The sequence below is a fragment of the Alosa alosa genome, chromosome 2 (assembly GCF_017589495.1).
Source record: "Alosa alosa isolate M-15738 ecotype Scorff River chromosome 2, AALO_Geno_1.1, whole genome shotgun sequence".
Taxonomy (NCBI): Eukaryota; Metazoa; Chordata; class Actinopteri; order Clupeiformes; family Clupeidae; genus Alosa; species Alosa alosa.
In genome coordinates this window covers 26,804,302-26,816,801 of record NC_063190.1, presented here as the reverse complement: position 1 = coordinate 26,816,801, position 12,500 = coordinate 26,804,302, and the positions used below count along the sequence as shown (strand labels likewise).

Sequence of the window (12,500 nt, the reverse complement as noted above, 5' to 3'; positions counted from 1 at the left end):
AGCTCCGGGGCCCGCTTGTACGCCACGGCGCGGTGTGCGGTGCAGCGTGGGACAGGCCTGTGCTGAGACGGGACGAGACGCCGACAGCCACGGCACACGACGGAGATGGATGAAGTCTCTCAAATCACTCACTCCTTCACCGCACACACACACACACACACACACACACGCGCGCATACCACGCACCGCCACACACACAGACTCCTCTAACCACCAGGATGTGTCTATTTGATCTCACACGTCGGGCAACGTGATGAGGAGTAATGGGCAGGGTCCACTGGGGGATTCCGACGCCACGGTGGCCTTCTGGAGTGTTTGACTGGGTGAGGTGGGGTGCTGGGAAACGGAGGAAGCCAGTTACGAAGACGTTTGAAAGGAGAATGTGTGAATGTTATTGGACTTTCAAACCTATAACCTGCTGGCCCTCTGGAAGAGTAGGGGAAACTTTGACTAGCGACTTTGTAGTGAGTGTGAGAGAGCTTTCAAATTTGTTGCTGTTGGATTTACACAGAGTTTATACAGAAACAACACACTCCTTTATCATCTGTTTATGGGAATTCAGCTGGGCAAGCAGGCCGTACTGATTTATTGACTGACTGAATGACGGTTAGATCGATTGATTGATGGATTGATGGAATGATTTTATTAAATGTCAGAAACTTTTTTATGAGTCTGCGCCCTGATTGTTCCTTTTCAAGTGTCAACTCTGTCTGCCTTTAATCTGACACTAAACCTGGCTGGACAGGACTCATGGCCGTATGAGACACAGTCACAGCGGTCAGAGCGGAAGGTCAGAGCGCTGTGTGTGGTGTGTGTGGTCGGTGGCGGAGGGGTGTGTGGTCGGTGGCGGTGGGCTGGGTAGAGAGAGAATAGAGAGAGAGAGAGAGAGAGAGAGAGAGAGAGAGAGAGAGATGGCATCACGCTCCGGCCTCATTAGCCTGCTTTTCCTACTCCATTAAGTGTTGTTGTAGCCGCTGGACCCCGAGCGAACCAGGGGGACGCCGAAAACAAGATAAAATGCTGTGTGTTTATTACTCCCCAAGGATCAATTTACTCCACACTTTTTCCTGCTCAAGGAGAGCCGAAACACGAGCATGCGACATACACACACACACACACACACACACACACACACACACACACACACACACAAACAAACCAACACCTACTTTAGCTACTATCCCAGTGGGCAGTCTAAGTAAGAGCACATTGTTGTCTAGATGCACATTTTGCCTGGCTGCACCTGCACAATTGCTGTGCAGCAGACCTTTGCCTGTGTGTGTGTGTGTGTGTGTGTGTGTGTGTGTGTGTGTGTGTGTGTGTGTGTGTGTGTGTGTGTGTGCGCGCATATGCATCTGTGTAAAAGAGATTATAAGCACATGTGCGCCAAGTGCTCTGCCGATGACATCACAGAAGATACACACCCTGATGTGTTACAATGTATCCGTGTGCAGTTGGATGACACCACTCTCCAGCAAATCAGGAATATCTGGAAATGCTTTGGAGAAAATTAACCAGCTGACACACACACACACACACACACACACACACACACACACACACACACACACACACACACACACACACACACACACACACACACACACACACACACACAGTAATCCCACCAGCTGCAGTGCATTTGGGGTCAGGACTCTGCCCACCCAACACGCCTCGCCTGATTGAATGAAGCTTGCCCAGAGAATCAGCACATGGGTCAAGTCACCTCCCATTGTATCAGGGCAGGGTGCAGCCACACGTGTCTCAATGAGAATGACCACTTTTGTAAAATTGTATGAGAAAGGGTTAAGCCTGCAAGCCTGGTTTCATATTGTCCTTCCTCCAGACAGTAATAGGATCAATCCTGAGTGTTTCATACATCCCATGTTTTTTTAAAAAGAGATTCAAAACCAAACACAAGAGATATCTTTGGCCAGATGCAGGGTTACTGGGGAGAATGTGAGCTTGGACCACATTTAAAAAATTGCAACACACTCGTCTTTTGTGTCCAGATCAGCAGGGGACATGGTGGTGAAAGACAAATTGCTGCTGAGGAGAACTAAAAACACACGCCAAATTCAAGGCATCAGAGATGGATCTCTAGAAAACATTTCTCTTGGACTGCCTCTGGTCCAGGCAGCTGATACCTGGCTTCAATGACACAGTGCCAAGACACTCAGGAGGAGCAGGCAATATTATTCCATAGTCATACTCCTCTATATCTAATTTGGTTTCGATATTGGGTTTGGCTTTGGTGCTCAAGCAGCTTGTGTTGTTCTATAATGACCACTGTTCACTATCTGAGTAAACAAAGTTGATCCATTTCACTTGAAAGTCTTCAGGTTTTAATGAATCTACTCTCACAGAATAGTTTGGCTAAAAATCAGGAATTCAGTCAGATACTACTCTCACAGAATATTTTGGCTAAAAATCAGAATTCAGTCAGATATTTCTACCCCAACAATCTAAACCACGAGAAGGATTCAAATAGTGTCAAATCTAGTAGACAGCTACTGTTTCTGCTCCATCTACTGAACCTCACAGCCAAGGGAGACTGAGAACAGAGGACAGTACAGCAGATGGCACACTGGACATCATATCAACACAGACACACTGGACATCACAGAAACTGGGCTCATATAAAGACAAGATAAGAGAGAAGACAGGAGAAGAGAAGAGAGGAGTGGAGAAGAGAAGAGAAGAGAAAGAGAGAAGCAAAAGTAAAAAGAAAAGAGAAGAGGAGAGGAGAGGAGAGGAGAGGAGAGAAGAGGAGAGGAGAGGAGAGAAGAGGAGAGGAGAGGAGAGGAGAGGAGAGGAGAGGAGAGAAGAGGAGAGAAGAGGAGAGGAGAGGAGAGAAGAGGAGAGGAGAGAAGAGGAGAGAGAGAAGAGGAGAGAAGAGGGACTGACCTTAGGGAGGCGCTCTGGGTCTCCGGGGTGTCTGGGGATGACCTTCTGGAGTCTCTGGAAACCGTAGTCAATGGTGGGCTCATTCAGGGCTAGAGAGAGGCAGAGGCAGACACAGAGAGGGGAGGGAGGGAGGGAGGAGAGAGAGAGAGAGAGAGAGAGAGAGAGAGAGAGAGAGACAGAGAATCCATTACTGACCTGATACATTCATAGAAAAGGGAGAGGGTTCCCAGAGGGAGAGGAATTCAGTGAGGACAGCACATGGGACTTATCAGAAGAGAGATAAGAGCCTCTACGACAGGACAGGTCCCAAACAATTGTGTGACAACAATATGACTAGAGCCAACAGACATTAGAACAGATCTCTTTTGGCAACGCTCCAAAAACCACCTGTATCCCTGCAAGTTTCACAGCGCATTAATCATGCAGCTAGGCATCCTTCAGACCTACTGGAACTGTGTAGTTCCAAACACCCCTCACAGGTGTTCATAGGTGCATAAAAAACAGAGGTCAGTGCAAAGCAAAAACACATGTGTGGATGAGCAATAAAGCTTTTCTGATGTCATCTCAAAGGACATGTGATGTGGGAGAGGGTGAGAGAGTGTCAGAGAGAGGCAAAAAAAAATCTCCAATTGTTCTAATGGAAGAGGCAGCGCATTCCCTTGCAGCCTAGATTGCCCTTATTTATGAAGGCGAGGACTAAAAAGCAGGTATGGGATGGTAATCTAGGGAGGATTTTAAAGGGGACATTTACGTTTACGCATTTAGCGTCGCAATTACCGGCGTCAAGCCTTTATCTTGTCAAAGAGCTGATGTAAAAGCCTGTCAGTGGGATGAGGGGGGAGGGGTGGAGTGGGGTGGGGTGTTTGTGAGCAAGGAGCGGACGAGGAGGCTCAAAGATGGCGGCCTATCCATTTGTGTTGCTTTTAAAGAGCGCACAAGAAAACTTGTCCATCTCTGAAGAGTGGTTAAGATACATCATTCAAGCATGTGTGCGCATGCACACACATACACACACACACACACACACACACACACAAACATGCCCACACACACACACACACACACACACACACACACACACACACACACAAACATGCAAGCAACACACACACACACACACACACACACACACACACACACACACACACACAAGAAAGAGAGAGATAGATAGAGAGAAAGAGAGAGACATGGGAAATGGGGGATGGGAAAATTATGATTTCTTGCAAAATTTCTGCACCTTGAGGGTACGTTAGCTCAAGGATGTCCAGCATTTGCTGGCGAGACTATTGGCAATCCACCACCAACAACAACAACCACAGTGGAAAAAACAGCTTTCTTTACCCCAGGGTACTGCAACTTGCATCATCATCATTGTGAATGGAAAACAGATTTTTCGAAGCTTCAAGGCAATAAAAATTCACGACACAAAGGTGGTTTGAAACCCACTCAAGCATCAAACTAAATGAGGAAATTCACATCTCGATTGACACGAAAATGAGGAAATAAAGAACAAAGAATGAATATACTAAGAACCCCCATTTACGCACTTCTTTCTCTCGTTCTCTCTCTCAAACTCCAAAATACCATGATGAGTAATAAGAGAAGGTATGATCACAGTGGGTGCCATGGCAGCTTTTCTGCTTAGCTCCTTAACTGCTTTCCTCACACAAATCATTATTATCAACTGTTTCCACAGTCTACCTTTCTTTACCTCCATTTTTTCTCTTCTGTCTCTCCCTCTCTCTTTCCCTTCTCTCTGCCCCCTGTTGTCCTAGCCTCCTGGACCTTAGTGCACCATACAGACAGCATTGTGACAGAGAAAAACAATGGCCGTTCTTTTTTCCAGTACTAGGTCTGTTCGGTGCTAGCTAGCTCACTCAACTCCCGTAGAAGAGCTGAGACCATGTGCATAAAATAAAAAAGATGAAAAAAAAAAAAAAAAAAAAAAAACAAGGGGAGAAATCTTTCTTCTGAGCTGTTGTCCCCATGGACTCACCAGGGCCTTAAAATGAGCTTCGGTTCAACACATCATAGTGGTGGAGGGAGCGTGTGGAAAGGGGAAGAGAGAGAAACAGAGTGGTTTTGATGGTGTGCATGTAAAGGAGTGTATGTGTGTGTGTGTGTGTGTGTGTGTGTGTGTGTGTGTGTGTGTGTGTGTGTGTGTGTGTGTGTGTATGTGTGTGTGTGTGTGTGTGTGTGTGTGTGTGTGTGTGTGTGTGTGTGTGTGTGTGTGTGTGTGTGTGTGTGTGTGTGTGTGTGTGTGTGTGTGAGGGAGGTGGGGGTGGGAGAGAGAGAAAGGAGCTTTAGGTGCTTTCCTTGTGGCGGTTGTGGGAGCCTGGTTTGGACACTATAGACAGCTCTCTAATTAAGTTCTCTTTTAGTCCTGTTCCCCGTCCTGTTGAAATGACACATGGGCCGCAGCTGACTAACGACAGAACTGAGGAACTGGATATCACATCCTTCACACCTCAGGTCACGTTAGTTTCTCTCTATTTACTTTTATTTTTTATTGAATTTTTTGAGATGACTATAATTTTAACAACCTTTTTGTTTTTGTGAAGTGACCTTGGGTGACATGAAAGGCGCTCTAAATAAAATGTATTATTATTATTATTATTATTATTATTATTATTATTATTATTATTATTATTATCATTATTAATAATAATAATGCCATTCCAACAAAGCTCTATTATTGCAAAATTCTGATTCCAAATGTATTCAATATTCACAATGGTTCAATTGTCATCCAAACCAAATAGTGGCTCATCTTAATACAAAATTATGTAGAACTGAATGTAGAATTTCAGAACATTGTAATTGTAGAGCATTGTTTTGTGTGTCACATGTACTTAGAATATACATAAACTCTTTTCCACATGAAAAACAAACATGGACTCACATTTTGCTAGAATTGAGCATGTCATTGATACATCACAACACATCTTCACACACACACACACCAAATCCCAGTGCAGCATTTAAATACTTCAGTATGGATAAATGGTAGAAATTACGGTGTGGATTGCCCCAGATCCCTCAGATTTTTGTCCCACTTGGCGCTCCTTATAGAGACGCCCCAGGGCAAATGCCGAATGCGAAATGACCATGTCCATGACCACCATAAACACGCTAAGAAATAACAAATCCATAATTATCGATGTCGAAAAAGCCCTGACATCCAAAAGAGAAACAAACGCTGCCAAGCTTCAAGACTTGTTGTGAAACAGTGGAGGAAACATCTGATTTTTCTATTCTTCATAACCCCCAAACAAAATCCTCATTCCAAATCAGCACGACACAAAGCACAATGACAAAAATCATATTCAAAATGGCCGTATCTCCAGGAGGAGGTGAGGGGCCCCTGTAGCGGCAGTGAAATAGACAACACACACACGCACACACACGCACACACACACACACACACATACACACACGCACACACGCACGCACACGCACATACACGCGCACGCACGCACGCACGCAGGCACGCACGCACGCACGCACACCCACACCCTCCATCCCGTTAAAAGCAAATATGGAGATAAATGGGAAGAAGGCTCCGTGGAGCAGCACGGTTGTGGTTGTCAAGGACTGTTTACTCTCCCTCCATATTCACAATCGATTTCCGCATTGGACACAGTCTCTTTTTTTACCCCTCTCCTCAAGGCCAGCGGGTAATATTCACTTACTGAGGATGGGAGGGGGGGAATCTGCATCCTGCAATCTTCACAGGGTGGAGTGGCTGTGAACAGGGCCTATTATTGCCCCGTAAAACATTGATGAATGGTACATTTGCCCTGTTAGAAGGCACTCACACTCTCACTCATCTCCACGCATGTATACATACACACACAGGTTCATGACTACAAGGGGGCGGGAAGATGCATGATAGTCATGCTCACACATGAGTGCCAATATACAAATGTGTGTACGCATGCATATGCTTGCACGTGTGTATGTGTGCGCACACATACACACACACACACGTGGACTATCTATGCACTCTCACACATATGAATGCATAGACTTTCACCCACAGATACTCTCTCTCACACACACACACACACACACACAAATTAGATTTAGCTCTAAGCTCCAGGAGGGTGGACAAGCATCCCGACCACCATGAATACTGAGTTACAACACTGTCTTGGGAAAGAGCTAACCTTTCCTCCACTTACACAACTGGCAGAATGAGCACACATACAGACACACACACACACACACACACACACACACACACACACACACACACACACACACACACACACACACACACACACACACACACACACACACACACACACACACACACACACACACTTCATGTGAGATATAGCAGCACTTCCAGGTAGTTTAGCTGTGTTCTCCGCCTGCTTTTATCTGTGCAAGTCATTCAGGGAAAAGACTGGATATAGCGACATTAAAACAATGTCCGCTTGTCCCCTCTAAACTCTAACCGCCACAAATGTACTTAAATGCTCTGCATCACCTTAGAAAATGACCATTGCATAATGGCATCACTGCAACTAAATCCCTGCAGCAGGAGAAGATGGCGTTGTGGCCGCAGACAATTTTCTTGTCCAAGTTTAAGGGCAAGCCATGTTAGGCAATATAATTCAGAACCATGTCCAACTTTAAGGACAGGCCATGTTCGCAAATATATCCTCTTCCATGAGCCATAACGACAGCACATGAACAGCACATAAATGGGGAAGTGAGCTCTCTTTTTCCCTCTCTCCTATTCGTTTCGTTTCTTTTTTTGGTGCCCCTTTTTTACTGTACCTCAACACAATATTCTGTAAATGTGAAACAACCCAAACCACAGGCAAGGATATTTATAGAGCGGCCAAATTCGGTTTTAAAGAGCTGTTTTATTGTTGCTCCTCTTATTAGGACCACATGGCGTTGGAGGTTTTGGGGATGGATGTCGGTGTGCATTTCTCCCGAGGCACCAGAGGTGGTTTTGACACAGGAATAGAACACAAAAGATGGTATGTGTGTGTGTGTGTGTGTGTGTGTGTGTGTGTGTGTGTGTGTGTGTGTGTGTGTGTGTGTGTGTGTGTGTGTGTGTGTGTGGGGGCGGGGGTCTCACCCCAACCAATGGCTATTTTGACTTCTTCTCCAAAATCTCTGGAGCAGCTCTAAATCCAGACATTGCAGAAAGAAGGGCCCGGGACCAAAAAACACATCTTCACACAAATGCTACTGAAAAAAGTGAGAATAGCCTGCCGTCCTCCAGGGAGGTGTTTTTGCCTTGTTTTTTTTTTGTTTTGGCTGATGCTATCTTTACACGGGCAGTTACGAGGGGTTATTTTGAATCTTGTACAGCATACCGGCCGATTTCCACCAAGCAGAATGTTGGAGTGTTAAGTGTGAGTAACCGTTGCACTGGTGCACCGGTCAGTTTCACACCCTTTCAAACCTTCCCCTTTTCCCCCAAACCATCTGACCCCAAGGGACTCCTAAACACTATCTTAAAGCCTTGTTTTCATAAACCACATGTTCATCGCAGGCTGTTATTTAACCGCTGAGTTTATTTGGATGCGGCAAACAGTAACCAACCCCAGCGCCTTTGAATTCACAATGCACCACGTCAAAACACCTGATCTGGTCCAGGTGTGGTCGGTGAGACACCAAGCTCACCGTGGTTTTGGTGAATCAAGCGTGCCGCCCAGAAAAAGAGCTGTGGTGGTGACCGAGGGCACTAATGAAGGTTTTTCTACGATGACCGACAGCCCACTTGAGGTGAATGAGTAAGTCAAGTCAGATGAGGAGAAAATAAAAAAAGAAAAAAAAAAGAAAAAGATCAAATTGAGGAGTAAAACTAAACAGCAATAAATAAATGAACATATGGCTTCTCTCACTCTTTCTCTCTCTCTTTCTCTCTCTCTCTTTTTCTCTCTCTCTTTCTCACTTTCTCTCTGCCTTGCTCCGACCACAATGTGAAGGATTCCTTGCAATCACACAGATCAATGCTCATTGAAATTTCATGAGGGCACATCCCGGCCTCATCATATTTCACAATAATGACCTGAGAGAGGAGAGGAGAGGAGAGGAGAAGAGAGGAGGAGGAGGAGGAGGAGGAGAGGAGGGGGGTGAGTAAGAACGGAAGAGAGAGAGAGAGAGAGAGAGAGAGGGGAGTGGGAGACTGGGGGAGGATGAACCACACCATTAAAAATGGGTCAGGAGTAAAAGGGAGACACACACACACACACACACACACACACACACACACACAGGCACACTCAAAGTGTGCTAAATCCATAATATTAGAAGAGAAGACCCATACACATACGCTTTCCTGAGAGTATGGTCAAATATTCATTTAACACATGTGCTGTACTGTCTATTGTCAATAACACGACGCTGGTCCTGTTGCAGTAGAGAGCTGAGTGTAAAAGACATCAGATCTACACAAATATACATCCCACTCAGTTTATCTCAGTTCTACAGAGAACACTTTCAAGACAATTACTATTTCATTGTAAAATACAAATCTGACATTACAAATGCTCTCAGATATCTGTGGCGTAGAGGTTCCTTTGGCGGTAAGCAGACTGCTGTGCATCAGGCACTTGAGATGGCTGGTTGTGTTGAGTGGGATCAGCAGGCTCACAGCAGGTTTAGTGCTGCCTGCGCGCCACAGTAATGGGTCTCAAGGTCCGCTGTTTAACAAGCCCGCGCGCACACTCCCCTTTTACCCACACGGACAGCGCTAGAGCCACAGCAGTAATGAGCAAAGGGGTAGAGTGATCGTTCTCCACACACACACACACACACACACACTCACACACACACACACACACACACACACACACATACATACACACACACACACACTCTCTCTCTCTCTCTCTTTCTCTCTTTCTATCCCTTCACTCCCTCTCTCTCCCATTCTTTTTATTCTCTTCCCTCTCTCTCTCTCTTACCCACCCCCCTCTCTCCCTCTTTCCTTCTCTCTCTCTCCTTCTCTCTCCATCCTTCTCTACTTCCCTCTGGGTCTATGTTTCTCAGGTGTGATCTCATGGCAGTGGATGGAAATCGATATGCTCAGCGGCTTGCCGCTCGATACCTCTGAATTATTGCTTCATTCTTCCCCCTTATTATAGATGAGTTATTTTTTCCAAAGCCATACCACTTTAGGATCAATACAATTCAATCTTATTTTTATACATTCTCCTTACACATGCTACAGCTGTTTTTCCCCCCTCTCTCTTTTTCCTCTCCCTCTTGCCTCTCTGCTGTTGTTGCTGGAGACGTGACAAGCTAAATGGAGACTTTCTAGATTACAAAACAGCAGGTACAAGGGGAAAAAAAGATGCCCCACGCGTAGTAAATCGCCCACACACACACACACACTCACAGTATGTGTGAGAAAGAGGAGAAATGACCACACGAGTGTGCAGACATATGCTGAAACATGAGACACATGCAGAGCAGGGTGCTTAAAGTGCAATTATTGGCCCTGTGTGCTGTAGGGATGAACTGAAGCTGAGGTATTGGAGCGATGAATATCTCTCTTCTGCATGCTCTCTCTCTCTTTCGCTCTCTTTCTCCCTCCCTAGGTCATATTTCAAAAACGGTAACACTGTAGTGCAGAACACCTCATCAGCCTATATGTGTGTAACTGTACATGTGCATGTGTGTGTGTCAGTGTGTGAAAGTGTGTGCATATGATATGTGTGTGTGTGTGTCCATGTATGTGCAGGCTAACAAATGTGGGTGAGAAGATCCGGCGGGGCCTTGTTAAGGCGAGGCAGCTTACGGCGGGGGAGTGTGTGTGTGTGTGTGGGGGGATGGCTGCTGGGGCCGGACTCTAGTCCTGCCAGACCCCATTCATCACTGCCTGTCACACTGTACCGGCCCCCATTCACAGGAAACATGCCTAGTCTAACACCCCCCCCTCCCCACACACACACACACACACAGTCATATATATATACACACAGACACACACTCACACACACACACACCTCCCTAACACATATTTTTTATGATTATGTCTTATTTTTTCCTCCCTATAAAACTAGCTGTTATTGTATTCACACAGGACTATGTGATGGAGAGGGTATTACTCCTGCATGTTCGGCCCCTGTAGGTAAAGGATTGCACCATAAACATGGAGCCCTACAGAGACAATAGCAAGTGGGGAGAGGGGGGAGTCCAAACCTGAAGGCAAAGCAAGATGGATGCTGATTGGACTAAAAACATGTGCAAGTGCATGTAGTACATGCATGGCTACAACTAATGATTATTTTTGATAGTTGATTAATCTATTTTATCGATTAATCGTGTAGTTGTTTCATTGATAAAATGCCAGAAAATGGTGAGAATAGTTCACATACCAAATATATAGTAAGTAAAACCGAACACATTTAAGTTTAAGGAGGAAAATCTGAGACTTGTTATATTTTTCCTTAAAAAAGATGAAAAAAAGATTGACGATTACCTAAATAGTTGACGGTCAATATAATAGTCGACAACTAATAAATCCATTATTGTTATAGCTCAAGGTAGATGCTACAACTGATACATCTGATTTTGTTATTTGCTATATCTAGTTTGGTTACAGTAAATGCAAAGATCTGATATACTGTAATCTCAAAGCTTACTTCTGTTGCCTTAGGTAATGAATCTCTTATAGAATAAATCTCTATTCTATTCTATTCTATTCTATTCTATTCTATTTTAATGGGGACCGATACAGTGGAGTCAATGCTAATTACTAGAGAATAAGGATGTTTACACATAAACCACCATGGATCCAGATGAGCAACACTTCAGGTTCACTCTCCTCCTCTACCGTATCCATTGATTTGTTGATTGTCACATTACGCTAATGTTTCAAACACACAAACAAACACACACACACACACACACACACACACACACACACATAGATGAAGGTGTTGCTCAGTGTTTTCAGAGGGTCAATCGACACCTCCTCCCTTTCGTCACACACACACACACACACACACACACACACACACACACACACACACACACACACACACACACACACACACAAAAGACACAGTCACACCCTGTCAGAAGAGCGGTGATGGCGGCTCACTTCACAGAGGGCTGTGAAACCCCCCAGCATCCCTCCACCAGGCACACTCCACCTGTCTCCCAAACTCACACATCAGCTCAAAATCCCCTCCTTTTTAGCATGAAGCCAGCGTTAGCTCTGTGCTGGGCTGGAATTCCCCCCGTGTGTGTCTGTGAGTGTGTCTGTGAGTGTGTCTGTGTGAGTGTGAGTATGTGCATGTGTCTGTCTGTCTGTCTGTCGATGTGTGTCCATCGGATCGTGTGTATACAGTATGTGTGTTTGTGTGTGTGTGTATGTGTGTGTGTGTGTGTGTGTGTGTGTGTGTGTGTATGTGTCCATGTGCAAGCACATACATGAGAGTGTGTGTGTGTGTGTGTGTGTGTGTGTGTGTGTTTGTGTGTGTGAGTGTGTGTGTGTGTGTGTTTGTATCGGTGTTAAATGGCGGCAGATGCAGCCCTCTCTGTTTCCAGGTAGCCATTGATTAGTGCTGCTGCTGCTATGGTGAAGTCTGCAACCACGCCTGCCTGCACCACTA

General features: G+C 45.4%; 1 protein-coding gene across 10 annotated transcripts in view; it reads right to left on the bottom strand.

Moving 5' to 3' along the window:
• Positions 1-12,500, bottom strand: part of LOC125291196 (transcription factor COE1-A) — a 151,436-nt gene that overhangs the window by 16,856 nt on the left and 122,080 nt on the right. For all 10 annotated transcript variants that reach the window (XM_048237811.1, XM_048237815.1, XM_048237812.1 and 7 more), the window contains exon 11: positions 2,908-2,996. In XM_048237811.1, coding sequence (XP_048093768.1) covers positions 2,908-2,996 — 89 coding nt within the window. The remainder of the gene's footprint in view (positions 1-2,907; positions 2,997-12,500) is intronic.